This window comes from Festucalex cinctus, chromosome 2, assembly GCF_051991245.1.
Source record: "Festucalex cinctus isolate MCC-2025b chromosome 2, RoL_Fcin_1.0, whole genome shotgun sequence".
Lineage (NCBI taxonomy): Eukaryota > Metazoa > Chordata > Actinopteri > Syngnathiformes > Syngnathidae > Festucalex > Festucalex cinctus.
The window spans coordinates 2,151,380-2,178,711 of NC_135412.1; the positions used below are offsets into that span (position 1 = coordinate 2,151,380).

At 40.2% G+C, this 27,332-nt stretch overlaps 1 protein-coding gene across 4 annotated transcripts in view; it reads left to right on the top strand.

The window, feature by feature from the left end:
* iqsec1b (IQ motif and Sec7 domain ArfGEF 1b) overlaps window positions 1–27,332 on the top strand; it is a 139,976-nt gene that overhangs the window by 27,087 nt on the left and 85,557 nt on the right. For 3 of the 4 annotated variants that reach the window (XM_077512075.1, XM_077512083.1, XM_077512077.1), the window contains exons 2-3: window positions 1,859–1,888; window positions 18,088–18,195. In XM_077512075.1, coding sequence (XP_077368201.1) covers window positions 1,859–1,888; window positions 18,088–18,195 — 138 coding nt within the window. Of the gene's footprint in view, window positions 1–1,858; window positions 1,889–18,087; window positions 18,196–20,585; window positions 20,691–27,332 lie in introns of those variants that run through there. The other variant, XM_077512076.1, reaches the window with a different exon arrangement.

Genomic DNA, 27,332 nt, shown 5'->3' on the forward strand with positions numbered 1-27,332 from the left:
ACATCCACTACATTGTCTGCAGTCTTATGCTGGAATATCTCCAGTTAAGATCGGCTTGCGCTCTTTTTTTTTTTTTTTAGCCTCTATTTTCATACCACACTCCTTTATGTAATGAGGAATAATTTTCATTCTGGTTTTGTTTTATTTTGTCCTCGCTGCTTTAGAATGAGAACAGGATTGGTGCAGTAAGCGATGGCAGTACCACCTAGATTGTGAAAGTGGCATGCATGCTTTTTTTCTTTAACTCATTTGCTCCCAATAACGTGTAAATACGTGTTTTTTTTAATGTTCTAAGTGTACCAAAGACGTATTTATACGTGTTTTTTTTTATTTTATTTTTTTTATGCTAGAGCATACAGAAGGCTTTGATGCAGCCTCTCAACTGCAAAGAACGGTTGCAGAAATGGTAGTTATTACACAAACCGCCAGCAGGTGGCAGCAGAGCAAAGGAGATCAACCAGGGCCATGTTGAAAAAAAGCTAAATTACAATTTAGAATCGATTTGTGGAAACTGATGAAACTTGGCTCTCTTCTAATGCTAATTGCTGCAAAACGGAAACAGATAGAAACATACTTTTTTTTCCTGATGAAAGAAGAGACTTTAATTTCTTTTGATAGGTTCCATGTTTTTATAGCAATTGAACACAATATTCTGTGGGCCTTGCAAAATCAGTCAAAATCCAGTAAAACAGCCGGGAATAGTTTTTTTATTTTTATTTTTTTTTTACATTTTGTAATAATTAAACATAAATGATTGGTTCAGTAAGTTTGACGTCCAATGGTAGAATTTGAGCAAAATTGGCGTTTGGATCCTGTTGTTAAAAACTGACCTAAATAAGTTACAACTAGCTATACCGGTATCGGCAGAGGCGCCGATACTGCATTAAAACAGTGGTATCGGTATCGGTGACTACTCACAAGTAACATGCCGATACCATTAATTTCAAAGCTAATATAGGATTTTGGATGCAGCATCTTGTGTCTTGCTCGTGCACGACATTCACTGATATGTGACATGTTCACTGTATGCCAATCTAAGATATCCGATTGGCCCTTGAATGCTCTGAACCAATGGCAGGACAGCTTTTTCATGTTGAGGGGAGAAAAAAAACAAAACGTAAGTATCGGTATGGTATCGGTATCGGGCGATACTGAAAAGCTGGGTATCGGAATCGGTATCGGGGGCCAAAAAAAACGGTTTCGGAACAACACTGGTTACAACGAAACCAAATTAAATATTTGGTACCTGAAATGAAAGTCAACACAAACGGCTCATCTGGCAATTAAAGTTACACAACAATCTTTTTTTTTTTTTTCTTCTTTTTTAATTATACAGTCGGCCCCCACAAGTTCACGGGGATTAGGGTCTAATCGCGAAAATCCATGTATAATTGACATTCAATATACCTTTTCCACAAACAGTGGGGCAGAAGTTGGGGGAGGGGATGACAAAGTATTAATTTGTCCCCCTTTCAAAAAAAAAAAAAAAACGCAACCAAACGACCATGTTGGTGTCACCTGTTGTTGTATCAATCGGAACCGTTTAGCTGTATGTAATGCTAAATGTTTCCAGACTGGAAATTGATGTGTGTCGATGAGTTTTGCCCTTTTGAGTGCTCCATTTGTCTTCATGTGTCTGTAAAACAACACTTTGCATCGATCTTCTCCATAAACCTGGCGTTTTTTTTTAGTCGGAAAGCTGTTAATTCAAATGATGTTTTTTGTTTTTGTTTGTTTTGTTTTTTTAAGTAAGGCATTTTATGATTCTGCATTCCTGTCGTTGCATTGCTGAGTCATCACGATGTCCACATGCTCAACAGAACTCATTCAACCTCTCTTTTGTTTCTTATTTTTTCAGGTCTGATGGTGATGCATCCAGGATGGTCAGGTAATGTGTTCAGTTTAATCAAATTTATTAACAATATATATACACATATTATATTAATTACAAGAGCACAATGTAACTATCTTGCAGTCAATAGTTGTGGATAATTGATGACTCTAAATAGATGCTGATGCGAGTTTGAATGGTTTCCCTGTGATGCGTCCCTGTGACCAGTACCTTGCCTCTTGCCCAGCCAGCTCGGGTTGACTCTTGGGATGTCACGATAGGGGCAATATCGTGATATCGCGATATTAAAACTGCCACAATATTGGCGTCGTCATGTTCACAATATTTAAAAGGAACACATCTGTTAAAAAAAAAGTCAGGTTGATTTCCATTTGTGCAGATCTAGCACCCTCTAGTGGCTATTTTATTAGTGCAATTTAATTTTCATTAGGGATGTTTTGGCCTTCTATGTTTAAAATATATGCTAATTGTCAGATGAAGGGGAACCCAATTTGCTTGTGAAGCGATCAATGTGTGCTTGCATTAGCAAGGAAGTGCCTCAATATTGTTATTAGCTATTGTAGGTGGTTTATATTCATTGCTGTTATGTACAAAAGCAAAATATTGCCCTTTTTTTGTTTGAGCTTTTTTTTATTTTTTACAATATTGTGATCTTTTGTAAATATCGCCAACCTCCCCACAATATCGCGATAATTATCATATCGTGACCTTCATATGGTGATAATATCGTATCGTGATGTTTGGATATCGTTATATCCTTAGTTGACTCTGTAGAAAAAGAAGAATGGGTGAATGAATGGGTGATGGCGCAGCATCAAGAGCAATTGGGGTTTCTGTATTTTGCTCAAGGACACTTTGACATGGTCGCAAGGGCCAGACGACCACTCTTCCACTGAGCCGTGCCACCTCCTGTTGAGAAAGTGTTGAACAAATTATAACGTTAAAATTGCACTTTTTATCTGCTTTGTGAACGTTACAAATCTCTTCTGACTAAGGGTGTACAGTATTTGCAACAGTGCAATGGCAATTTTTTGTTGCTCTGAACTTAGTAACTCCAACAAATACGACGTGTTTGTCATTTATTGGGAGTTTTTGTGGCAGGCTTCAAATGCCGTTATAGTACTGAAGTCAAGATTCTCTGCCATATGCATTAGTGAACATTTTGCCTTGCCGTGTAAGCGTGTACGTTCCTTAGATACTCTGCCCATTAGAAATGTGGGGGGAAAAAATCCAGTAGATTATCATTGATTTTCTGTCCTCTTGTGTATGAGTCTTTGGGGACGTTTAGTCATGCGGCATCTCAAAAGAATAACTCGCAATGCAAGCTGTATCGTTGTATCTAACAGTGGTACCACAAAATCATTATTTTGTCTGCAACCCGAGAGAGTTATTGCAATCTTTGCCACTATGAAATACTTTGGATTTGCTCTGTGCATTAATCGTGTGATACAAATAAACCATCCTTGCCTATGTTTATCAATTTCTAACTTCTTCTTATTGTTGATGTATAAACAACAACAAAAAAGAATAAATAAAAGGCCCCTGGTTGACTGGCTTTCACTATGGGCAGCGTTGACCTCAGGTTACCCAAGCTCGTTAGTTGCCACTGCCTTGTGTTGTGTTGAGCGTGTGTCACTAGTGCTGTGCAGCCTGGACCTGCCTTGTAGGTGGCACCCACACACCCTTCCCTTGACTTATTGCGGACTTATTAATTAGTTACTGTTACATTTATTGTCCTTGTGTTGCGCGCGTGCCACCAGAGCTGTGAATTTTGCATCCGCTGTCACGGCGGCATCTGCCATCCCCTTCCCTCCTTGCATATAGGGAACTGTAGAGCCATTTAAATGGAAGGTTCCCGTTGTTTTGACCGAAGTGCCCTCTTTGAGGCCACCGATGGCCGTAACCGCTGTCCAAGTTGCCCCAGGCCTGACCACGTTAGCGAGAGTCTGTCTGGCAATCATGCATGAACCGCAGTGGCGTGCCTCAGGCCGGTTGCTGGACGGCGGCAGGTGTTTCTTTCACCCAAAGGCGTTCGAAACGCCGTGGCAGGAACAGGGTGACTGCGGAGTGACAGCTTGTCTCGGTGGTGAAGTGAATACACGCCGAGTCGGCGGAGATGAAGCCCCTCTTGCCCCTCAAGATGGTCACTCTACCTCTTCTACAGATGTGGTCGGCGTGCACTTGCCAGTGGTTGCTTGGGAAGATGAAGCCATCTCTCTTTGGCAGCTTTGGTTTCTCAGTTCCAAGATGATGAGGATATTCCGGTGTTCCTGATTTCAGAAACAGGATCCCTGTCCTCGGCTCAAGCAATGCCAGCTATCTTTCGCAGTGCCTTACCCCGGGTTTTCACCGGATGCGGTTGCGGTGCGGTTGCGGTGCGGTGCGTCTTGACTGCGTGCTCCGGACGGGTCAATTTTTTTGTCAATCCACACCGGCTCCGCACAGCTGCGGTCCGGCAGCTCCGTCGCCGCCCACTTCCCAACGTGTCTCGCGGGACCGCGCGCGCGCGATCATGTGGCATTTCACAACGAGAGGTGGACTTCTTTTGATTTAACATTTTCTTCTTCTTCTGCTATGAGATTCCATGCAGCATCCTTTTTTTGGTTGTCCTTGTAAAGTATATTAATAACGAGAGTCGGGTCAGTGCGGGTCCACTCTTTATTTCTGTCTTCCCCGTCCGGCTGCCGCTCAGTACGGCAAGCGAGACGGGCACAACAAGCAATCGCGAACATCAAACTCACAATACATTACAGTCCTTATAAAAAGGATGTGCCGTGTCATATATTATTTTGTGGTTTTCCACCTCCAATAAAAAACCTCTCCTCGTCCATGTTCGCTGGTGTCTAAACCGTGAATGAGCACATAGCCCGGCGACGCCCACGTCACGTTTTGCTGAAAAACTTGCGAAATAGGAGCTGGCGAGTGTTTTATTCTGAAAGGTAACCGGAAATTTATTTTGAAACTGCCTCGGTCTTCCTGTCCCGCTCGATGTGTTTTGTGCTAGCTTGCCATTTGCCGGAGGCCTACCGCTGCGGCGTCCGGCAAAAATAGAAAATAGGTCTATCCTTGCGGAAGGGCCTTCCGCAGTCGACACGCAACGCACCCGCAAGCGGTGTAAACTGCACCATTCGAATGAATGGAATCTAATTGCTTGCGTCGCCGGACCGCACCGCAACCGCACCGCAACCGCAACCGGTGAAAACCCGGGGTTAGAGTGCCTGCAGTTTGACATACCAGAGTAGAGCGAGTCGGCTCCTTTGTCTGGTGCAGGTGGCCCTGTTTTTCTTCCGAGATCTGGCAACCATGTATGACACTGTTGGCGCTGACCTAGAACGGATGCCAGACGTTGAGACAGCCATTGCATCACTCACCGTCCCCGGATGAGATTCTTCGGCCGGCCGTGTACGACCACCATACCGCTGAACCACAGGGGCATGCCTCAGGCCGGTTGCTGGACTGCGGCAGGTGTTTCTTTCACACAAGGCGTTCGAAACGCCGTGGCAAGAATAGGGTGACTGCGGAGTGACAGCTTGAGAGATTGAGATTCTTCGGCCGGCCGTGTACGACCACCATACCACTGAACCACGCCGCCCCGACTAGAGAGGACATTTCGGTGTCTCCTGTGACATTTTTTCATGTAAATCACTGCCGCTTAATTGTACATGCTTGAAGCCAGCGTAGACATTCCTCTGGAAAGTCCCTTCATTCGATCCCGGTCACAACATCGGCGGTCACATAAAGCAGCAGGGGTTTGTTGTAACCATAATACATCTGTCAAGTTTTGCCTCATCCAAATACACTCCCGCAGTCGCCTGCCTGTGTTTCTAAGTCCGAAAATCAACTGGCCGCTCCCGTGCGCAGTGCGCTGATCTAAAAATAGTAGCTTGGGCGCAATTGTAAACTTGCCCTATTGACCCACCCTGTCTCCAGTCAGGTCAGGGCAACCATCATCAGCAAGGCAAAGGCTTTGGCAAAGGGCCCAAAGATTAAGGGCTGTCTGTCATTCTGGCAATTGAGGCCATAGATCCTCAGGTACACCTCAGGGGCTTCTATTCGATTTATTTCCTTGTGACAAAAAAAAAAAAAAAATGCGGATACTGGACTTAAGGTTACTCGATCGTCAGCTAAAAGATACTGTATTGCCATTCCGCATGCTAACTGCGGCCAATTTCTTTGAGCTGGTCACCCGAATGGAGTGGTTCACATCTGTTGATCTAAAGGACACCGACTTTCACATCCCTATTGCACCGACACAGGCAGTTTCTCCATTCTACAGATGTCGCCACTAGCAGTTCCTTATGCTCCCTTTCAGGCTCTCCCTCTCCCCAAGGGTCTTCACTCAACGTGTGTTAGCTTCTCTTGCATCCAGGTCATCCACGATACCTCCATTCTCGTTGCCCATATGGGCTGGTTTGGCCTCAGGTTCAATTTCTCATCTGAGCCCCTCTCAGAGGACGACCTTTATTGGGACGACCTCGGACACCTCTCATCAAGTGGAAGACGTTCTTCGCCTCCTTGCACTGTTCCGCAAGGACAGATTGCTGCCATATGTCACACCTACAACTTTTTCGGCAAGCTGACATCCAGGACAGCTGTGGTCCCGCCGGGTCTGCTTTCATTCTGCCCCCTGTAGACGTGGCTGTACGGCTTCCACTTGGGTGGCATCATCACCAGAAGTTCACAGTGTCACGTCGGGACTTCCTTGCCCTGGTCACACGGAGAGACAGGGCTTTCCTGTCAAGAGACGTAACTTGGTCACTTGGTCTCGAGACTAAAGCCTGGTTCACACAGCAAGATTTTAAAATTGTCGGCCGATTTTCCAATCTTTGACAGACACCACACGTGAAGAGAAAAAAAAATCACGGGAGTTCCAGTTTTGAACGTACCGTGCGTGGTGATGTGTGCTCCTGTATACTCCACTACGTTCCATTCCTCCCGTTGGACAGTGAAACTAGTGTTGTTCCGATACCGTTTTTTGGCTCCCAATACCCAGCTTTGCAGTATCGGCCGATACCGATACTTAAGGTTTTTTTTCCTCAACATGAAAAAGCTGTCCTGCCATTGGTTTAGAGCATTCAAGGGCCAATAGGATATCTTAGATCGGCATGCAGTGAACATGTCACATACCAGTGAATGTCGTGCACCAGCAAGACACAAGATGCTGCATCCAAAATCCTATATTAGCGTTGGAATTAATGGTATCGGCATGTTACTTGTGAGTAGTCACCGATACCGATACCACTGTTTTAATGCAGTATCGGCACCTCTGCCGATACCAGTATCGGTATCGGAACAACTTAAGTGAAACACGTTTGTGTTTGCCTGCTTTTTTTTCGTGTGCTTTTCCTCGATTGGAGTGCAAGCGTTTCTGAATAAAGACAGTAGCTCCCGTTTCAAGGGGAACTGCAGACATTTTTAAATCGCCGCAATGTGAATTTCTCAATACACGCGTTGCCTTTCTGTTTTCGTTGCCTTTCATCAAAGCTCAAAGCTGAAATCACTGCAGCAGGCAAGCAGATTTTTTTTTTTTTTTTTTTTGCACACAGCAGAGCTGTTGTCATGACATCCATCACCCTTCTCACACACCACGTTGTGACACGAGTCAGACCGCCTGGTTTAACATTTTGTGCGCTACATGCCTTGCTAGCTTTCATTATCATTAATAATGAAAACGCCACTGAAGTTGGAACAGGCGCCGTAAATAAATAAAAACCTGCTCCCCAAAGAGTTGCCGTGAACGGGTTTCGTTGAAGTGTGCATGTAAGGGAGAGCGGGAAGGCCGTGGCAGATAACGACGGATTATTCTCATGCACACTCTGCGGTTAATGATGGAGGAATAACAACAAGGCGTGTGTTTAATTGCTGTGCTGTTGTGTAATCAGGATGGATGGCTTCATTCAGATGTGATTAGAACCCAGGCGAGGCTCTTGACAGCCTCGCTGACCCGCTTATATTGGATTGTTCTTCAACAGAACGTCAGGCAATAAAGATGCTTATCTTTTTTTTTTTTTTAGGGAGTCATTCATAAAGTCAGAAGAGGTGACAGATCGCTCTATGACACTGATTACAATTGACACGCTTTTAACATTTATTCCGTTTGCTGTGCTGTCCTGAGCTTGTGCATTAGATTTGGGTGGCAGCTTTATTTGTGTGTGACAGCTGAGCGGATAATTAAAATTTTCAATTGGTTGAGAGAATTTACGCATGGTTGTGGTTCTTACTGAGCAGTGCAAATTTGCTCATTTAAAATCGCATGCTCACATAGGGGTGTGAATTGCCTAGTACCTGACGATTCGATTCGTATCACGATTCACAGGTCACGATTCGATTCGATACCGATTAATCCCGATATCAATTTATAAGTCGATTGTTGCGATTTTTTTCATTCAAATTTAGAAAATACTAATCAGTAAGCTTGTAGAGTGTAAGATTTATATGAAAATGTATTATTTATTTATCTGAAATTTCAGTCTTATAGAGGTTGTAATCTGTTTCATGTTTGAACAGTATTAAAATAAAATATTAAGGCTTAATGTTCCGTTCATATAACATTCTTCCATGCTCAAGGTGTGAATCCTAACCCGAAGTCAGACGTTTTGTTGAATATTTTTCCATTAAAAATTGAAGTTTAAAAATCGATTCACACACACAAAAAAAAAGAAAAAGAAAAAAAGGCAATGATGATAAGACGTTGAATCGGTAAGACTACCGAATGAACAATTCTGAGCTCTTAAAAAAAAAAAAATAATAAAAAAAAATTAAAAATAAAAAAAAAAAAAGAGATTTTTTTTATTGAATCGATTCGAGAATCGCGCGATGTAGTATCGCGATATATCGCCGAATCGATTTTTTTTAACACCCCTACTCACAATGTATTGAATTTTATTGAAAATTACTTTACCGTATTTTTCGGATTATACGTCGCTCCGGATTATAAATCGAACTAGCCAAAAAATGCATAATTAAGAAGGAAAAAACATATATAAGTCGCACTGGAGTATAAGTCGCATTTTTGGGGGAAATTTATTTGGTAAAATCCAACACCAAAAACATACATGTCATCTTGAAGGGCAATTTAAAATAAAAATAAAAGAGAGAACAACAGGCTGAATAAGCGTACGGTATACTAACGTTACATGACTGACACGCCTGGTAATGTCAGCAACGACGTAACATATTTAGAGTTTGTAGCGAGCAGTGACGGGAGTCGGAGGCGGAGCCAAAGGCTGGCGTTTTATTGACATCAGCTTCTGAGGTCTTAACAGCAACTCCCCACTCAGCTAGAAGCTAACAGGCTAACTCCCCTTTTCCACATAACAAAACCTTCCCACCCGGAACTCTCCCTTCCCTTCGTCCCAACGTTCCGTGGGTGAATTATGTTCCCATCACTACAAGTTATTCATATAACTCTAGCATAACGAACATGCTAACAAGTTTACCAAACTATAAGTTTCACTCCAAATCACTAAATCCAACATCTATCTTTCAATTTATTGTGATAGAGTATACTTGCTGCCTTCTTATTTTACATACTATCTATCGCCACTGTTGGTATGCTTGTGTCTTAGAATTATTTGTGGACTTGTTTTGTTCTAGTTTGTCTTTTACCCAAGCTGGTATTGTTATTTTTTATTACCATTGCTGGTATGAGCTGTTGATGTCATGTTACTTAATTAACATATTGTTTGTAAACACATAGTTTTTCATGCCCTGCGATTGGTTGGCAACCAGTCCAGGGTGTCCCCTGCCTACTGCCCAGAGCCAGCTGAGATAGGCGCCAGCAGCCCCCGCGACCCTTGTGAGGAATAAGCGGTCAAGAAAATGGATGGATGGATGGATAGTTTTTCAGTATGACAACCGCTGTTGGTTAGTTTATAGGAAAGTAACTACATTTGTTTTGATACTAATGATATTGGGGGTGGGACTTAATACGTTTTTCTTCCTCCCACTCCTTTTCAGGCTAGGTTTAGAAAAATTTGTCGAGAAAAATTGATATATTGTTAATGTTGATTATTGCCTGAAATAAATGAACAAATGAAATGAAAATGAAAATGTTCATCCTCGGTGTCACTTTTAAACAACTCCCCCAACTCGGGAGGTAGACGATGCTCTTCTACCGGCAATGTTGAATTTATCAACACAGGCCTAGAGCGCCCCCTTGCGGTTTAGTGTGAAAATAACGTGTGAAATGATATAATAATGTGTTAATTTCACACATAAGTCGCACCAGAGTATAAGTCGCACCCCCGGCCAAACTATGAAAAAAAACCTGCGATTTATAATCAGAAAAATACGGTATATACTTCTGCATTTTTGTTGATACTTCAACCCTCAAAATGCCTGCAAACAGTTATGGTAAGAGACACTGGGCTTTGTAACTGTTGAGCAGCCCGAGAGCAGAAAACAAAAGTCCTTACTGCTACATTGTGGTGGTGAGTGGATGCGCATGCCAGCAGAGACCAGGCGTGACTGTTGCGTATGTACAGTAGGTCAATATCCGTCTCGTGTCATGCCTCCCTGTTCTATTTATCTCCCGCTTGCTATACAGAGCAATGCTAATCTCGTTGAAGTGATAGGAGACTGAGCCTTCTTTGCGTGTCTTGTTTTAGTCCCCTTTGACCCGCTGAAACGGATTTCAAGTGCCTCTAATCAGACATTGTTCTGTAAACACTATGCCGAGATCAAACAAACACATCGTGCATGCGTGAAGCAGAAAGAAAGAACAATAGAATCTACTGGTGCTGGGACATCATTGTTGACTATAAACAAGGACTGAGTGTTGTCACTCTGCTGGGCTTGGCTGATGTCATAATGATGTAGTTTACTGAAGGCTTCCTTGGTATAATGCAACCAATTTGATTGCATTTAAGTTACATTTTCAGCAGCGTGTACCCTACGTCTCGCCCCAAAGTCAGCCGGGGATGGGCTTCACTTCACTTGCGATCCTAATGAGAACAAGTGGTATAAAACAATGGATGAATGGATGGATTTAGTAGAACAACCCGCAAAGTTTTGTCCCGTTAGGCTGAATTTTGCACTTGCAGGGCTTAAGTGCCCGATCCAATTTAGTGCCTACGTCTGATTTTGTGTGTTTCAGTGTCAATATTTCAAGTTGATTAGTGCCACATATCAGAATGACTGACCAAATGTGTTTTAATGGACAAAAGTGGGGTTGGGTTATTCGTTAAAACCAATAGATCTGCTAAATTGAAGGTCTGTAAGAATGGTAGTAGATAAGTACAATAAATAGATATTAGTTAAAAGTTTAATTAAAAAGGTTGATCTTGAGCCCGTTCTTAAAAAAACAAACAAGATGAATAGGTCACCGCATACTGTATGTCCATGCATTGTTTGAAGAATAATCAATACATCATTCATCCATCCATCTATCCATCCATTTACTACCGCTTATCCGAGGTCGGGTCGCGTGGGCAGCAGCTTTAGGAGGGAAACCCAGACCTCCCTCTCCCCAGCCACTTCAACCAGCTCCGCCGGCGGGATCCCAAGGCGTTCCCAGGCCAGCCGAGAGACAGACGTCTCTCCAGCGTGTCCTGGGTCGTCCCCGGGGCCTCCCGCCGGTGGGACATGCCCGGAACACCTCCCCAGGGAGGCGTCCAGGAGGCATCCGAACCAGATGCCCGAGCCACCTCAGCTGGCTCCTCTCAGCGCGGAGGAGCAGCGGCTCGACTCTTGAGTCCCTCCCGGATGACCGAACTTCTCACCCGACCTCTAAGGGAGAGCTCGGACACCCTGCGGAGGAAACTCATTTCGACCGCTTGTATCCTCCGGGATCTCGTTCTTTCAGTCACGACCCACAGCGAGTCATGGCCATAGGTGAGGGTCGGAACGTAGATCGACCGGTAAATCGAGAGCGTCGCCCTTTGGCTCAGCTCTTTCTTCACCACGACGGACCGATACAGAGTCCGCATCATTCAAAAGGGGCTTTATTTCTATGTCTGTTGGAAAGGTTGAAATGTGAAAACAACAGTAAGTTGCCTCTCAATTGATAAAAGAGTTCCTGTGTAATTATGGACCAAACAAAAATCTTTGACCTCATCAGCATGCGCCGAAGTGGCGTTACATCATCGGAATGACCCGATCCGACCACCGGTGTTGGAAAAGCAGTTCTCATGAAAGCACATCATTTTGTACATACAACACTGCTCATCACTTAGCTCAGTCATTTGCAGCGGAATGTCATTCATGAAAAATGAGGAAAAAATTGACTATCAGAGTAATTAATGCGAGGCAGGAAACTACTTCAAACTCCTTCCATTGTAGCTGAGAGGAGGCATGAGCAGTTCCGAAATTAATAATTCATTATGCCAAAACAACAGCAAATGCCGGCAGCTGTGGCATACTTACTCGGTGATATTACTCAGGTCCTCTGAGCAGCATTCATCAAATCGGAGCTGATTACAGTATGAGCCGCACTGAAGAAACTTCTGCTGATTGCTCATTGGCTTGTGGAAGACGACTACCAAAGCAACAAACATCTGTGGGGGGAAAAGTCACAGAAATGATTGTGTGCAAGGGTTGGGCGGTATTAAGATTTTGACACCGTTTCACGTATAACGGTAATATCGTCACATTTTTCTGGGCGTTACATTTTGTGATTTGGGTGCTCCATGGTTGCAATGGCAATGATTTTGTTTTTTTCTCAGTTTTCTAAGCTTTACTTTACCACGCAAACAACACAAAACCCAGCTCGTTTTTTTTTATCGGGCCTGAAGCCAAAATACTGCCAAATTGCAGAAATTGCGCCTTTTTTTTTTTTTTTTTACATTTTTTTTTTGCAACCGATGTAGGTGCTTCGTGAGCTGCTCGGCTCCATCTTGTCTTTAGTTGTTCCGGTTTATGGGCTGTCACAAGACTGTCACATGACTAATTATTGCTATTAGTTTTTAAAATAGTTAAAAGTAAATAGTTATATTAACTCATTTGCTCCCAATAACGTTTAAATACGTTTTTTTTAATGTTGTAAGTGCCCCAAAGACATATTTATACGTTTTTTTTGTTTGCTTTGATACAGCCTCTCAACTGCAAAGAACGGTTGCAGAAATGGTAGTTATTACACAAACGGCCAGCAGGTGGCAGCAGAGCAAAGGAGATCAACCAGGGCCATCTAGAAAAAAAGCTCAATTACTTACAATTTTAAATAGATTTGTGAAAACTGATGAAACTTAGCTCTCTTCGAATGCTAATTGCTGCAAAACGGAAACAGATAGAAACATACTTTTTTTTGTTGATGAAAGAAGAGACTTTAATCTTTCTTTTGATAGGTTCCATGCTTTTATAGCAATTGAACACAATATTCTGTGGGCCTTGCAAAATCAGTCAAAATCCAGTGAAACAGCCGGGAGCGAACGGGATTGCGAAATGTGAAAATGGCGGCGAGTGAATGAGTTAAGTTGAACATTTTCTCTCCAAAAATATATTTATATAATTTTATTATTATTTATATTTAAATGGCGGAATTTAAAGTGAGACGTTTTCTATTTTTAGACACCGCGGGATACCTTACTACCGTATTACCGCCCAACCCTATTGTGTGCTGTGATTGGCTGGCGACCTATCCAGGGTGTACCCCACTTATTGCCCTAAGTCAGTTGACGGACTCCAGCTCACTTGCCAACGATTTGATTTATCATGACAGAAGATGCTATCTCTCCTTGAGTTTGTATAAAGACAAACAGTAAGTCCACGGAGAGAAGCTTGTGACACTGTGAGATTGCGATTGCATGTTGACAGTTGGAGAAACGCGTCATTGTCTGGTTCGTGTCTGACGAGCTCAGTCGTGTCTCTGTGGGAAATAGCGTCCAGTGAAAGAAGATGAGAAATGTCACAGTTATGATCAAGGGAGGACAAAACTGCTCATGGTGCATCGCGGTGAACATAAACTGTGGTCACAAAGACTGATTTTGTTGTTTTGAGACTACCCCCCCCCCCCCCCCCCCACATACACATTGACATGAATGCATAATCATATATGAGGATTCTGGTTTGAACGGATGATGTAAAGACGCGCTGTTGCAGATGAGGATTGCCGGTGTGCCGTGTTTGTGTGTGTTCAGCAGTTTAAGTGGACTTCACAACAGCATCGCGTTCATTGTTATTCACAATGCAGCGCGATGTTACAGGTTTGCATCAAACCCTCCCTCGGGGCAGCGATTTCAATTGGGTCTGCAGAAGTTGACATTAGAAATTCCTTTAGAGTTGTCATTTTGCAGGTTAATAAGGATGCCTCTTCAATTTTTGGTCGGCATGTCAAAAGTTTTCACCGATTCTACAATCAGAATACGAAAGCCATGCTTTGCTACACCTTGGAGTATTGAAAAGTTTTTTGTTTTTTTTAGGGGTGTAAGGCGATTAAAATTTTTAATCGTAATTAATCGCATAACTTCAATAGTTAACTCACGATTAATCACATATTTTATATCTGTTCTAAATGTGGAACAAAATGTATAATAAAATGTTTTTTTTCTAAGTTTTCATACTCTTTTCACAAAAGGGGAAAATATTCATCTAATTGAAATTGGCTGCATTTTTTACTCATTGATACAGTAATGTAATTCATAATAATTCATAAAATTGAGGTCATATTTAAAACACTGGACTGTACTGTAAAAAAAACAAAAAAACAAAAAAAAACAAGTGTGATATTGATTTGTGTTGAGGTCATTTTTCTGCCACTAGATGGCATAATTGCATCTGTAAGATGGTGACAGCTCAGTGCATTTTTTTTATTTTATATTAAGAGCTATCTAATCTTTAACATCAAGTAACTTGTGAAATTCTGCACATTTTTTTAAATTGCAAAATACAGCTTGAGCTCAGTCTCCACAAATATATGCATTATTATTACATTTATTGCTGCTTAATTTTTGACGTGGACGTGTCTGCTGCATTGCAACTGGAATTACCCCAGTACAGACTTTCCAATTAAGGGGTGCTCATTAATTAATCGTGCGTTAAAAGAAATGAGTTGCGTTAAAGGAACTTTAAATGAACTCAAAATTAACGCACTAATTTTGACACCCCGAGTTTTTTTCTTTCCTCATGCAATTAACTCTTTTACTGCCAAAAACGTTTAATAACGATTAGTAAAATCACGATGTATGCCACCATAAACGTTAAATGATGTCGACTGTGTTGTTGTTGTTGTTTTTTTTTTTTAAATTTATTTATTTATTTTAAATCAATGGGCAGTGCACCGTCTAAGTGCAGCACGTGCTGCCTGGTCAATGAGTTGTGGAATCAAAAACCCTCACTATCTATAGCCAGCAGATGGCAACATTGTATCTCTTTTCAATGGTCTCAATGTGTATGAAATTTGATGAAACAGAACGTTTTCAAGGATAATTTAAATGATCAAAGCCTTTGTCATATTAAAGTTTTTTTTATTTTTATTTTTTTATAATGTGGCAGTAAAAGAGTTAAGCAAAATCGAAGGATATACTGTACAACAACTTGCGCCTAAGCAGCTTCCAAAATCATGTTGCTGGTGCACTGGCGCGTAATGAGGAGAGCGGTGTCTTGTTGCCATGGCAACATCAGATCAAACACTTGAACAGCCTTGATATTGGTGGACCAGCCAGTTACACCTCTCGCATTGTCTGCGTCGTCTCGAGTGCGAACGTCGCAATTAAGGAGGCGAATGCAAGTCTAGACAAACAAACAAGAATCGGTGCCGCAAAGGAAAGAAAAAAAAAAGAATGATTGTCAAGCGGTCAATCGCAATATCGTCCAGCTTCTTTTCCCCGCGTCGTGCGGGAGGGCTTTTCACTCGCTTCCTGAGGATGTTTAGACTTTTTAGGCTCGGTTCATAACCTGAAGCGTCGGGCTCTTTGAGCAGCCATGATCGATCAAATGCGTGAAACGCATAGAAAGAACACAGCTTTGTTTTCGGTCGTTTACATCCACAAGAATTTACCCCGCTCACTCCTCTTATCATCGGCACGTGCCTTGCTTTTAGGCTCAAAACCGCAACCTGAGTGCCATTTATGGTGATATTCACAGCTATTATATAATTCGCTAGCAACTTGTGACATCCTTGCAATTCAAAGGTGTTCACCGGGTTCGAGGAACTAAAGTGCATGTATCGGTGCATCCACGAGTCGAAACGTGCCATTTCCGATTTCTGTGTTTGCGGAATATGAGTTAAGCAGCAAAATGCACACATTTTTGTCTCGCTCAAGGGGGCAGCCACGCGGCCACTTGCTGTCGACTGAATATGACGTCACAGTTGCTCGGATAACGACCAATCAAAGCTCAGCGGTTTTCTTAAGCTTCCGGCTTCATTTATATTCCACAAACACAATATTAATCAGAATGGAAAAAATATTTGCCGGTACGACTGATTTATCGGAGTATTATCCACTGTGCTGCTTTTAATATTGTGACATAACAACGGCGATATTGTGGCACATTTAATATCACAATATCACGATATTTTTGATATTGTTGCATCCTTAATACTGAGTATCAGTTGCATCAACTAAATCAGAGAAGAACCCATTTTACTAGGGGTGTTAAAAAAATCGATTCGGCAATATATCGCGATATTACATCTCGCAATTCTCGAATTGATTCAATAGGCGGCTGTATCGATTTTTAAACTTCCGTTTTTAATGGAAAAATATTCAACAAAACATCTTACTTCGGGTTAGAGTTCACACCTTAAAAACATGGAAGAATGTTATATTGATGGAACATTAAGCCTTAATATTTTATTTCAATGCTGTTCAAACATGAAACGGATTACAACCTGTATAAGACTCAAGTTTCAGATAAATAAGTACAATATTTTCCGCACTATAAGGCGCACCTAAAAGCCTTCATTTTGTTCAAAAGCTGACCATGCGCCTTATAATCCGGTGCGCCTTGTATATGGATCAATATTGAGCCGCAACAGGTCTCGCTGTCAAGACGCTATCGGTGACCCTGCACGATCGGAGATGCCGCCATCTTGGCTCGCTAGCTAATACTAATACTTTAGCTCAGAGAAAATAATAAAACAGCTGTTTATTCATTTTGGGAGTGAATGGAGTTGTCAGAAAGCTGCTTTGTAATCTATTAATAAAGTTTGACTGACCTATCTGACTGTTTTGTTGACATTCCCTTTAGCGCAGCACCATCTAATGCAGGGGTGTCAAACTCATGTAAGCTCAGGGGCCGCATGGAGGAAAATATATTACCAAGTGGGCCACATCGGTCAAATAACGGTATATAACTTAAAAACGATTGCCGTCAATTATACGCAGATTTTCGCTATTTGTGGGCCAGCCCTAAATTACGGAGCTCAACTGTCATGATATTGTTCCAAAAAAAAAAATACAAAATCAAATGGAACGCGGCAACACTGAGTTCTGGACGTGTTAAATCACATGCTTTGCATATATATTGTTCCCAGAATGCATTGCGTGGCACAGTTAATGACATTATAAGGACGCTAATCCTTGTCATATCGATTTGTGTTACCAGTAATTGAATTTGTGTCGAATTTAACACGTTTGTGTATGATAAAATAAATAAATAAATAATTAAACAAACCGTAAGCTTAAGTTGTGTGTAAAATAAAATAATGACTTTTTTTTTTTTTTTTTTTTTTAACTTTTTAAACTACAAAATCATCTCGCGGGCCGGATTAAACCCCTTTGTGGGCCTGATCCGGCCCGCGGGACTTATGTTTGACACCCCTGATCTAATGGATGCATAAAGTAAACCCAGCCTCTACTATAGCGCCTTATATATGGAAAAAGTTTTAAATGACGTCATTCTTTGAAGGTGCGCCTTATAATGCGGTGCTCCTTATAGTGCGGAAAATACGGTAATACATTTTCATACAAATTGTACACTGTACACGTTTACTGATTAGCATTTTCTAAATTTGAATTAAAAAAAAATCGCAACAATCGACTTATAAATTCGTATCGGGATTAATCGGCATCGAATTGAATCGTGACCTGTGAATTGTGATACAAATCGAATCGTCAGGTAGTAGGCAATTCACACCCCTACCATTTACATAATCATTTGTGCAACACTGTGTAAATGGTGTCAACTTGTAAAAGGACATAAAGGATCAAAACTCAAAATGACCTCATAGAGAAAACGGATGATGCGTGAATGAGGCGGAGTAAATTGTTGGCCCCTTTTGTAGCTGCCCCTTCCATGCACTTATTTTTCATTGTAGCCTTTGTACATGTGACCTAACGTAACCTTTCCTCCTCCAGGAGGCACGCGTCCCTGCCTGTCCACGTCACAGAGACTCCCGGAAGCGTCGCGTCTGCTGGCAGCAGAGGCGTCATCCCATGTCGCAAGTGGAAGTCTGCTTCCTTCGGGTACAGTAAGATTTGACTTTCACCATCGCTTATTTGTCCCGTCACCGCGGCAGCATGGAAACGCATTCCCCCACTCTCGTGTTGTTAAACTGTCAAAGTCACCCCCCCCCATGTGCTTTGGTCATAAGCCTTTGTTTGGGCCAATGTAACGTCCAAGTCGTCACCAGCTGTTCCTCGGCGTTTTCAGAACCTGACAGGTTCGACGCCGCCTCGCCATTTTCGCGTGAGCAAATGCGCAGCGGGCAGATCTTGTTAAGCTTTCGCCTTCATGAAATATGACGCCCGTATCTACTGTACGTGCCTCGGGGCTCCCCTCGCCCATTAGCTCGAGCCGAGTTGCGAGAGAGTCTGGCGGGCGAGTTGCTGAGATGTAAGCGCAGGCGGCGGCGGCATCAGCGGGACGGACTTAGGGGGCTTCAAAAGGCTGCAGATGGTTTTCAAAGACGCCTCCCGAGGCCGCGTGCTTCGTCATCAAACAGCCAGCGACTAATCCATAACCCACTTTTGGCTCGTGCGCAGCCCACAAATAAATCCCAGCGTATAATAGAAGCTTGTTCTATTTTTAAACAGCAGCGTTCAGAAGTTTCTGACACGTAAGATCACGGCTGTTTTTTTGTTTTTTGTTTTGGTAACGCAGCAGCAATGAGGGCTGCTATTTCGGGCACATACCTCGCTCGTCTTTATGTCTTTCTATTTGATAAGCTTTCTATTTGTGATTGTTTCCAAGGAAGTCGCTTGAAGCACACCGCTGGTTTATGATGTTGTGGACTTTTTTTTTTTTTTTTTTTTAATTGAAACTTTGCATTTAACAATCACAGCAATAAACATCAAAACGAAGTTTCCATCTTACATACATTCACAATCATGAAAACAAAAAACAACAACAATACATAAACAAGAAAGACAACAAAAAATAAAATAGTAAAATAAACAATAAAAACAAAAAACAAGGGACAAAAAAAAAAATAACATCAACAAAAGATAATTCACTAAGAGTTTTCAATGTAAACAAACTCTTCTTGTTACATGTCAACTTTAAGGATTCAATGTACAAATTAAAGTCCACCAGAAAAATCTGAAACTTGGGGATGGATTTGGAAACTCTTGCTTTATGCAAATAAAATTTGCTGAATAGGATCATAAGATTGATCCCAAAAGCTAGATGTTGGACTTTTTAGACCAGGGGTGGCAAACTGCAGTCCTCGAGGGCCGGAGTCCTGCAGGTTTTATAGATTTCTCTACTGGAAGTGCAGCTGATTGCAATTAACAGGCTCGTTATCAGGCTTCTGCTGAGCTTGCTGATGAGCTGATCATGAATCAGCTGTGTTGAAGAAGGGAAATACCCAAAACCTGCAGGACTGCGGCCCTCGAGGACCGGATCTCACCACCCCTGTTTTAGACGCTCACTTTTTGACCCCCACGATGTCACAAGGTAGTAGTGGAGGCAATAAAGAAATATAAGAGGCTTTTAACTCAAGAACAAAAGCTTTTGAAAACATTTGATCATAGATTTTGGTCTTCCCTCTCACTTGAACATAAAATACTGCCTGTAAAATGTCATTTCAGGAGTAATTAACTTTTTTTTTTTTTGTCCAGATGTCCCCTTTTCAGATAATGTGCACAGTTGTGTTTGAAAGTTTACATCCCCTCGGGGTATGTAAACTTCGGAGCATACTGTATGGTATGGCAAAAACTTAATGTCCATAAAAATCCAAAACAGTGTGGCATTTGTTTTGATATTTTCATAGGGTGAAGTTTACATGAGAAGATAGCTTTAGAACATTTACAGCTTGTGTTCAACACACAACTGCATTTGAAAATTATATTTGAATAAATATGAATTAACTTTATTGTTTAGATTGAAAACCCGTTCTAGATATGATAAAAGAGACTTTTGGATGTAACCTTTGTGGTGTAAATTTTAGGATTTTAATCTTTATTATCCTACGCTTACATTTTCACCTTATGAGGCTAAATTATGATAAAAGTAAATTACACAGAAAAAAAAATTACTTTTGTATATTCTATGTATACAAAGGTTTTTGATCATATGGCTAAAATTTGCTAATTCACAGAGCAATGGCTAATTTATATAAAAAAAACTCCACGCGAAATTCAATTACGATTTTGATTATTACCCTTCATGATTACAAAAATGGCATAATCGTACAAAAACGAAAAAAAAAAAAAAAACTCGGGCCGGGATGAGTCCTCGTAATTTCTGCCTTGGTAACCCGCTGAGATTGCCGTAGTCAAGCTAACGTCAATTCGCATGACAGTGCACGTGGCTATGAGTAACCCGATTCCAAAATAAACCTTACCTTACCAAGTGGTATACGTAGATCAATGAATTGTAGGGCTTTTGTTTTGAAGTTGTTTCCGGAAGCTGGCTCGGGGCTGACGACGTGCTCGCCTATTCAGTTTGTGACCAACGGCAATATAAATGCCCCAAACAGACGTCAGCAACACAATTTAGTCCTGAAGTCGCGTTCAAGGTAAGAGCGCTAAGACATAATTATGCCGACTTATATTGTACGGCGCCTGTTGCCAACATTTAGCGGTGACTGCTAGCTAACAGCGAGCTAACAGCAGCAAGCTAGCCGCGCTAGCTAGCAGCGGCAAAAGTGCTCAGGCCGTCTGATTACTTTTCTAAGGCGTAATTACTACAGTCCGGAGACAGCTGCGGTAGGCTCCAACGCGCCCGCGACCCTCGTGAGGATGAGTGGTTCGGAAAATGGATTGATGGCCTGCGCACACGTTGAAGCTTGACAGCCTGACTAATTTGTCGTTGCTACCGACCACTTATTAACAAACCAGGCTTACTCAAATGTGCTATTTATTTAGCCGACAAAATCGCTATTGTGGGTCTGATCTCACTTTAGTTCCATTGACCAAAATCTATGGGGAGAGATTTATCTAAAATCTCACTGTTTCAGAGAAAAGTAGTTTGCTGACAAGCACATTTTAAGTAAAAAAAAAAGAAAAAAAAAAGTTGATTATCTAAAAATGAAAACCAGTTGGTTGTTCATTATTAATACATGAAATGTGTTTTTTGTCTTCTGTATTTATAGTTGTTCTTTAACCAAGAAAGTATATACTGTACAGGTATATTTTTATTTCTATCCAAATATCCGATTATTCACTAGAATTTTCAGTAGGAAATCCGAATACCAAAATATTCAATACCTGCAGCCCTAAAAATATTAATTTTGAGTTGTTTTGAGGCATGCCCACATGAGTTTTTTTTTTTCACTACTAGTCATATTGCACACGCTGCACCCCAACTTCAAATTTTTGCTAACATAAATAACATACTGTTGATATTATTATCAATTCTGTTTGGTCCAAAGGGAACTTACAAATAATTTTATTTGTCTTAATATTTCCAAATGTTTAAATATTTTCTTGTTTTGAACAAAAAAAAAAAATCGTTTTGGATCATTCAATCATGATTTCAATTATTACCAAAATAATCGTGATTATAATTTTTTCCATAATCGAGCAAGCCTCGATCTAAAAGTAATGTAATGTTCAAAACATACCAATGGAAAGTCACCAATAACCAAAAATAGCCCATCTGTATTTCTGTGATAAGGAAAACTCGTCCCTATAATTCAAAGTTTATTTAAAACCATTGGTTGAATTTTGTGACACGACAGAAGTGAACTTGAGTCAACCGATACACTTTGTCGCAGCAGCACACTGCAAAGTGTAAACTCCGATTGACTAAACTTTAGCTCAAAAAAAAAAAATCTTATCTACACATTTGAAATGCACTTGGCTTGAAATGTGTTTCCTTGATATAACCCTCCTCTCAAGTTATGTAATCTTGCAGCAGAGGAGAACAAATTACAAAGAGAACAAAGTCCCTGCTGGCAATTTATTTTTTATTTTTTTTTTATTTTTTAACATTAATGATTGATTTCAGATGGCCGTTTCATCACTACAGCCGATGGATATTTTTCTTCAGTGCAGGTTTCTGTTTAGATCAGGGGTGTCCAAACTACGGCCCGGGGGCCATTTGCGGCCCGCCGTCCATTTTTTAGTGGCCCGCGACATATGCTAAAAATGGCATTTGACTCAGTTCAAATAAAATAAAACCAAAAATATGTTTGGAGATGGTCAAAGTAAGAAGGGAGGGTGTCGAAAAACACTATTGCTATTAAAGTTTATTTTAGTTCACTAAAACTAATGAAAAAAAACTAAAATTCAAAACAACACTTTTGTTAACAAAATAAAATAAACAAAGATGCTTAAAAAAAAAAGAACTAACTGAAACTGCATCTTATGTTTACAAAACTAACTAAAATAAAACTAACTATAATTATAGCAAAAATATCCTTCGTTTTAGTCTTTGGTAATTAATTTAATGAAAGAGCCTTTGGGGATGATTTTAAAGATTTTTAGTTGATTTATTTTGATATAAACTGTAATAATGACGTCGCGCTCATGGTGTTTTTTAAATATTGCGGACAAGTAATACACATTAAAAAACAAAACAAAACTAAAACTAATACTGAAACTAACTAAATTAAAACTAAGCATTTCTTAAAGAACTAAAACTAATAAAAACTATCAGAACCACCCTGAAAACTAATTAAAACTAAACTTTAAAAATCAAAAAGAAATAAAAACTAAAATGAAAAATTCCAAAACTATAATAACCCTACTGCCATATTCAAAAAAAAATAATCAAAAAATATAATAACTCTATTGCCATATTACAAATAAATTTGTTTATATACTGTAGCATTTTTCTAAATATGCAAAAGCACAAATAAATTATTTGTACCATTTTGAGGACTAAACACAATTTCTCTTCATAACATTTTGTGGCCCTTGCGTCCTTCTCATTTTCTGGATGTGGCCCTCAACTAAAAAAGTTTGAACACCCCTGGTTTAGATGTAATCAAATCTAAGATAAATCAATTTGTGCTGTTGCACCACTCACGACTTTACCTAAAAAGGAAGCTCACGTCATGTGACGTGTCGTATTTGACTGCGGGCTGCTTGCGTGTGTTTAGTTGTATGCCGGACGCTCGTTTTCGCTTCGGTTGGATGTCAGTGTAAAAAGGGGCTTGCACTCTCTTTTGTCATACCCGTATGCAGGATAGATACCCGTGTTGTTTATTAGTTTGGAACAGACACCTGCTGCTTCCTTAACTCTGAAGCGATCGCATGTAGTCAAACGTAATACTGCAACATCCGATGTTGATGCAATCTCAACGGGCCGCCTATCACATTCATTGCTAGCAGTGCAGCTGCAAAACTGAAAAGCGGAGAACATTTCCCACAGGGCTGACTTCAACCTTTTTCATTCTTTTTCTCGTGTGCTCCTCCACGCTGTATCACCTGTTGTTTTTTTTCCCTGTCTACCTTTTGACTCTCCGGTATTCTAACAGTTGCATTTGATGAGCAGTTGCGCTGCACGAGCGGTGTAGTAGCCTCGAGGGATGTGCTCAAAAAATCGATACGGCAATATATCGTTGCGGGCCTCATCACAATACACGTATCGATACGCAGGCGTCAGAATCGATATTGCTCGTTGACTTTAAAGAGGCAGTTCACGTTTGCCTTGCAGCTTACATTGTACCTAAAAAAATAAAAAACAGCAGCGTCTTTGAAGTTAATTGCCTTCAATTAATGCAAAAATAGCTCACCAGTGATTGGACACCGTCTTGCTAAGATAAATGAAAGAATATCAACATTTATGTAGAATGTGTTACATGAAAAAAAAATAATGCTATTTTTATTTCCCCAAATATTTCAAATAAGAGCTGTAATCTTTAGAGCTGTAATTTTAATACTTTGATATTTTTTTGCTCATATCGGCTCATGCCTATTAACTCATTTGGTCCCAATAACGTGTAAATACGTTTTTTTTTTTTTAAATGTTTTAAGTGTCCCAAAGATGAATTTATACGTGTTTTTTTTTTTTTTATGCTAGAGCATACAGAAGGCTTTGATGCAGCCTCTCAACTGCAAAGAAAGGTTGCAGAAATGGTAGTTATTACACAAACGGCCAGCAGGTGGCAGCAGAGCAAAGGAGATCAACCAGGGCCCTGTACAAAAAAAATTACTTACAATTTTGAATAGATTTGTGAAAACTGATGAAACTTTGCTCTCTTCTAATGCTAATTGCTGCAATACGGAAACAGATAAAAACATACGTTTTTTTTTCATAATGAAAGAAAAGACTTTAATCTTTCTTTTGGTAGGAATAGAACACAATATTATGTGGGCCTTGCAAAATCAGTCAAAATCCAGTAAAATAGCCGGTGCACATTGAGAGCAGGCATGCCGCTAGGTGGTAAACCAGAACAGCTGCTAACAAAAAGATTTTTGTCAGTCAGCATAACAAAGACATCCTTTAGGTATACATATGACTGTTATTATAAAATGCAAGAAAATGAATGTAATATATCGGGATACGTATCGTCTTGAAGATCAAGTTTCGGGATACATATGTATCGCGATACGTATCGTATGGTGAGGCTGGCGGCAATACCCGGCCCTCGTAGCCTCACGGTACCGACTCATTTTCTACACACCAAGTGCGCTTATTTGAGTGTCGGCAAGTTTGCCGGCGTAATTGTTGAGCCACCGATCCTGCCGATGTTAAACCCAGTGATAAGTTTGGATTCTTCTCGATCCAAAAGTTCGATCCGTCACTTATGCACTCATCTGGGGAGCTAAAACAAAAATGTTGCACAAAAGTCCATATTGATCCCGTTTCCTGCCCGTGAGTATGAAGCAATCAGCACGCTTGACCCAAACTGCGCCAGCCGTCACACAGAAAATAATAAGCAGCTTTTTATGGGTGTATTTACATATTTGCATTTACTTTTTTGCCCTTGCCAAAAGTAAGAGCATAAATCCTGCATCCCTGTGCTTTCTTTCTTTTTTCTTTTTTTCTTTTTCCCCCCCCAGAAGAGAAATGCACGTGATCTGCTGTAGCCGGCGCAGGCGTAACGTTATTAGCTGAGGTTATTGTGTTGACCCAGCACCGGTAGAGCTGAAAGCACTGCAAGATTAACGTCAAAGACAATTACCTGATAATCCAGTACGGGCGTCGTGCCAGTGCGGAGTAGTGACTTGCTGCAGTTTATTTGAAAGATTATTTCCATACCAGCACTCTGATGATAAATAGATGACATGTATTTTTTTTTTTTTTTTTTTTTAAAAGAGCCCAGTGCCCACACTTGGGATTGGAATTCTTTTTATCCTTCATATCTGAAAACACAAAAACTGTCATATTGAAAAACAGTTAAATGATCATTTAAATATGCACAAACATCATTTAAAAGGCCAGACTCTATTTGGGTCGTTGACGGATAAGGATTTTACCAGACCTGGCACAGTTCATTTATTATATAAAAACACGTACAACATTTTTTCTTTATTATTATTTTTTTATTGTCTACATTTTTCTATTTTCTACAATTTAGGACAGGGGCGTCAAACTCATTTTAGGTCAGGGGCCACATGGAGGAAATTATATTACCAAGTGGGCCGCATCGGTAAAATAACGGTATGTAACTTTAAAACGATTGCTGTCAATTATACGCAGATTTTCGCGATTTATTTGTCAGTCCAAAATTACGGCGCTCAACTGTAATCATATTGTTCCAAAAAATAATACAAATGCAAATGGAACGCGGCAACACTGAGTCCTGGACGTGTTAAATCTACTTGTTTTGCATATATATATATATATATATATATATATATATATATATATATATATATATATATATATATATATATATATATATATATACATACATACATATATACATATACATATATATATATATATATATATCCTGAATAAATAAATCACTTTACAACCGTAGGCGGGAGCAACCAAGCACAAAACTGATTTAGATTGTAATTTTATTTTAATTCATTTCCATCTCCTCATCATCTTTTTTTGTATAAATTGCTCAGTTTTATCTGCTCTTAACCACTTGCATAATGAGCATATTTCCACAGATCTGGCTGGAGATGTCAGTTTGCCTGCAAATTCATCTCCTCACCTGAAACCAGGTCCGATAATCCATCGAAAGTTGAACACATTTCCACAGTGCTTTACCTCTTTTTTTTTTCTTTCTTTTTTTTTCATGGTTCATTTGCAGCCCTTTTTTCGGTTATCACAATCAATGTAAATATCTGTGAAATGATTAATAACTACATTTCATGGGACTGACAGATAAAGTTGGTGCGAGGCACGTCCACCTCTCCGAAAGTCCCCGCGATAGCACCAACAGTTCGTTGAAGCCGCGAATATCGAGCTGCCCTTTTTTTTTTGTGTACCGTTCAGAGGTTCTTCTAATTTGGCAATTGACCATTAGTTTGAATGTAAACAAAGAGCTTCGTTTTCTTCTGAATAATTCACATGCTTTATGGTGCTCATTATGGAGAACGACTGCATCAGAACCATTGATTATCTGCAGGCCATCTAATAAGACTGCAGACTTTATTGATTGCTTGGCAAAGGCCCCCCAAGCAGGCCCTCTGCTTCTGACCTCAATAGGCGAAAAGATGGGAATGATATATATATATATATATATATATATATATATATATATATGTATATATGTATATATATATATATATATATATATATATATATATTAGGGGTGTCACGATTCGCCAACTCCACGATTCGATTTAAATTTCGATTTTGGGGTCACGATTCGATTTTTTTTTCGATTTTTTTTTTTTTTTTTTTTTTTCTCCGCTCCCCCACTTTATAACACAGAGGCATATGCTTCTGTAGGCTAAGGCTAGTCTATGATCATTGGTTCTATTCATTGTACAGTAAATCTTATTTCAAAAGATCGGCTACATATAGGTGATGCAATTTCCATATTATTTTTGTGTAAATTTATGTAATATATGATAATTGACATTAGGCAGGAATGATCAAATTCAAAGAATTTATTTACAATATAAAGTTAACCGTCTTGTTCTTACTGAAGTGTAAAATAAAAAAACAAAAACAAAAAGTCACAGTGGGTGCCTGCCATCTATTGACTGTTTTTGGTTACAACAGTGTGCTGTGCGTTCCTCTTAAAATAATGTGCAATGTGCAACAACAACAAAAAATATATTGTATCCAAAGTCATGGAACA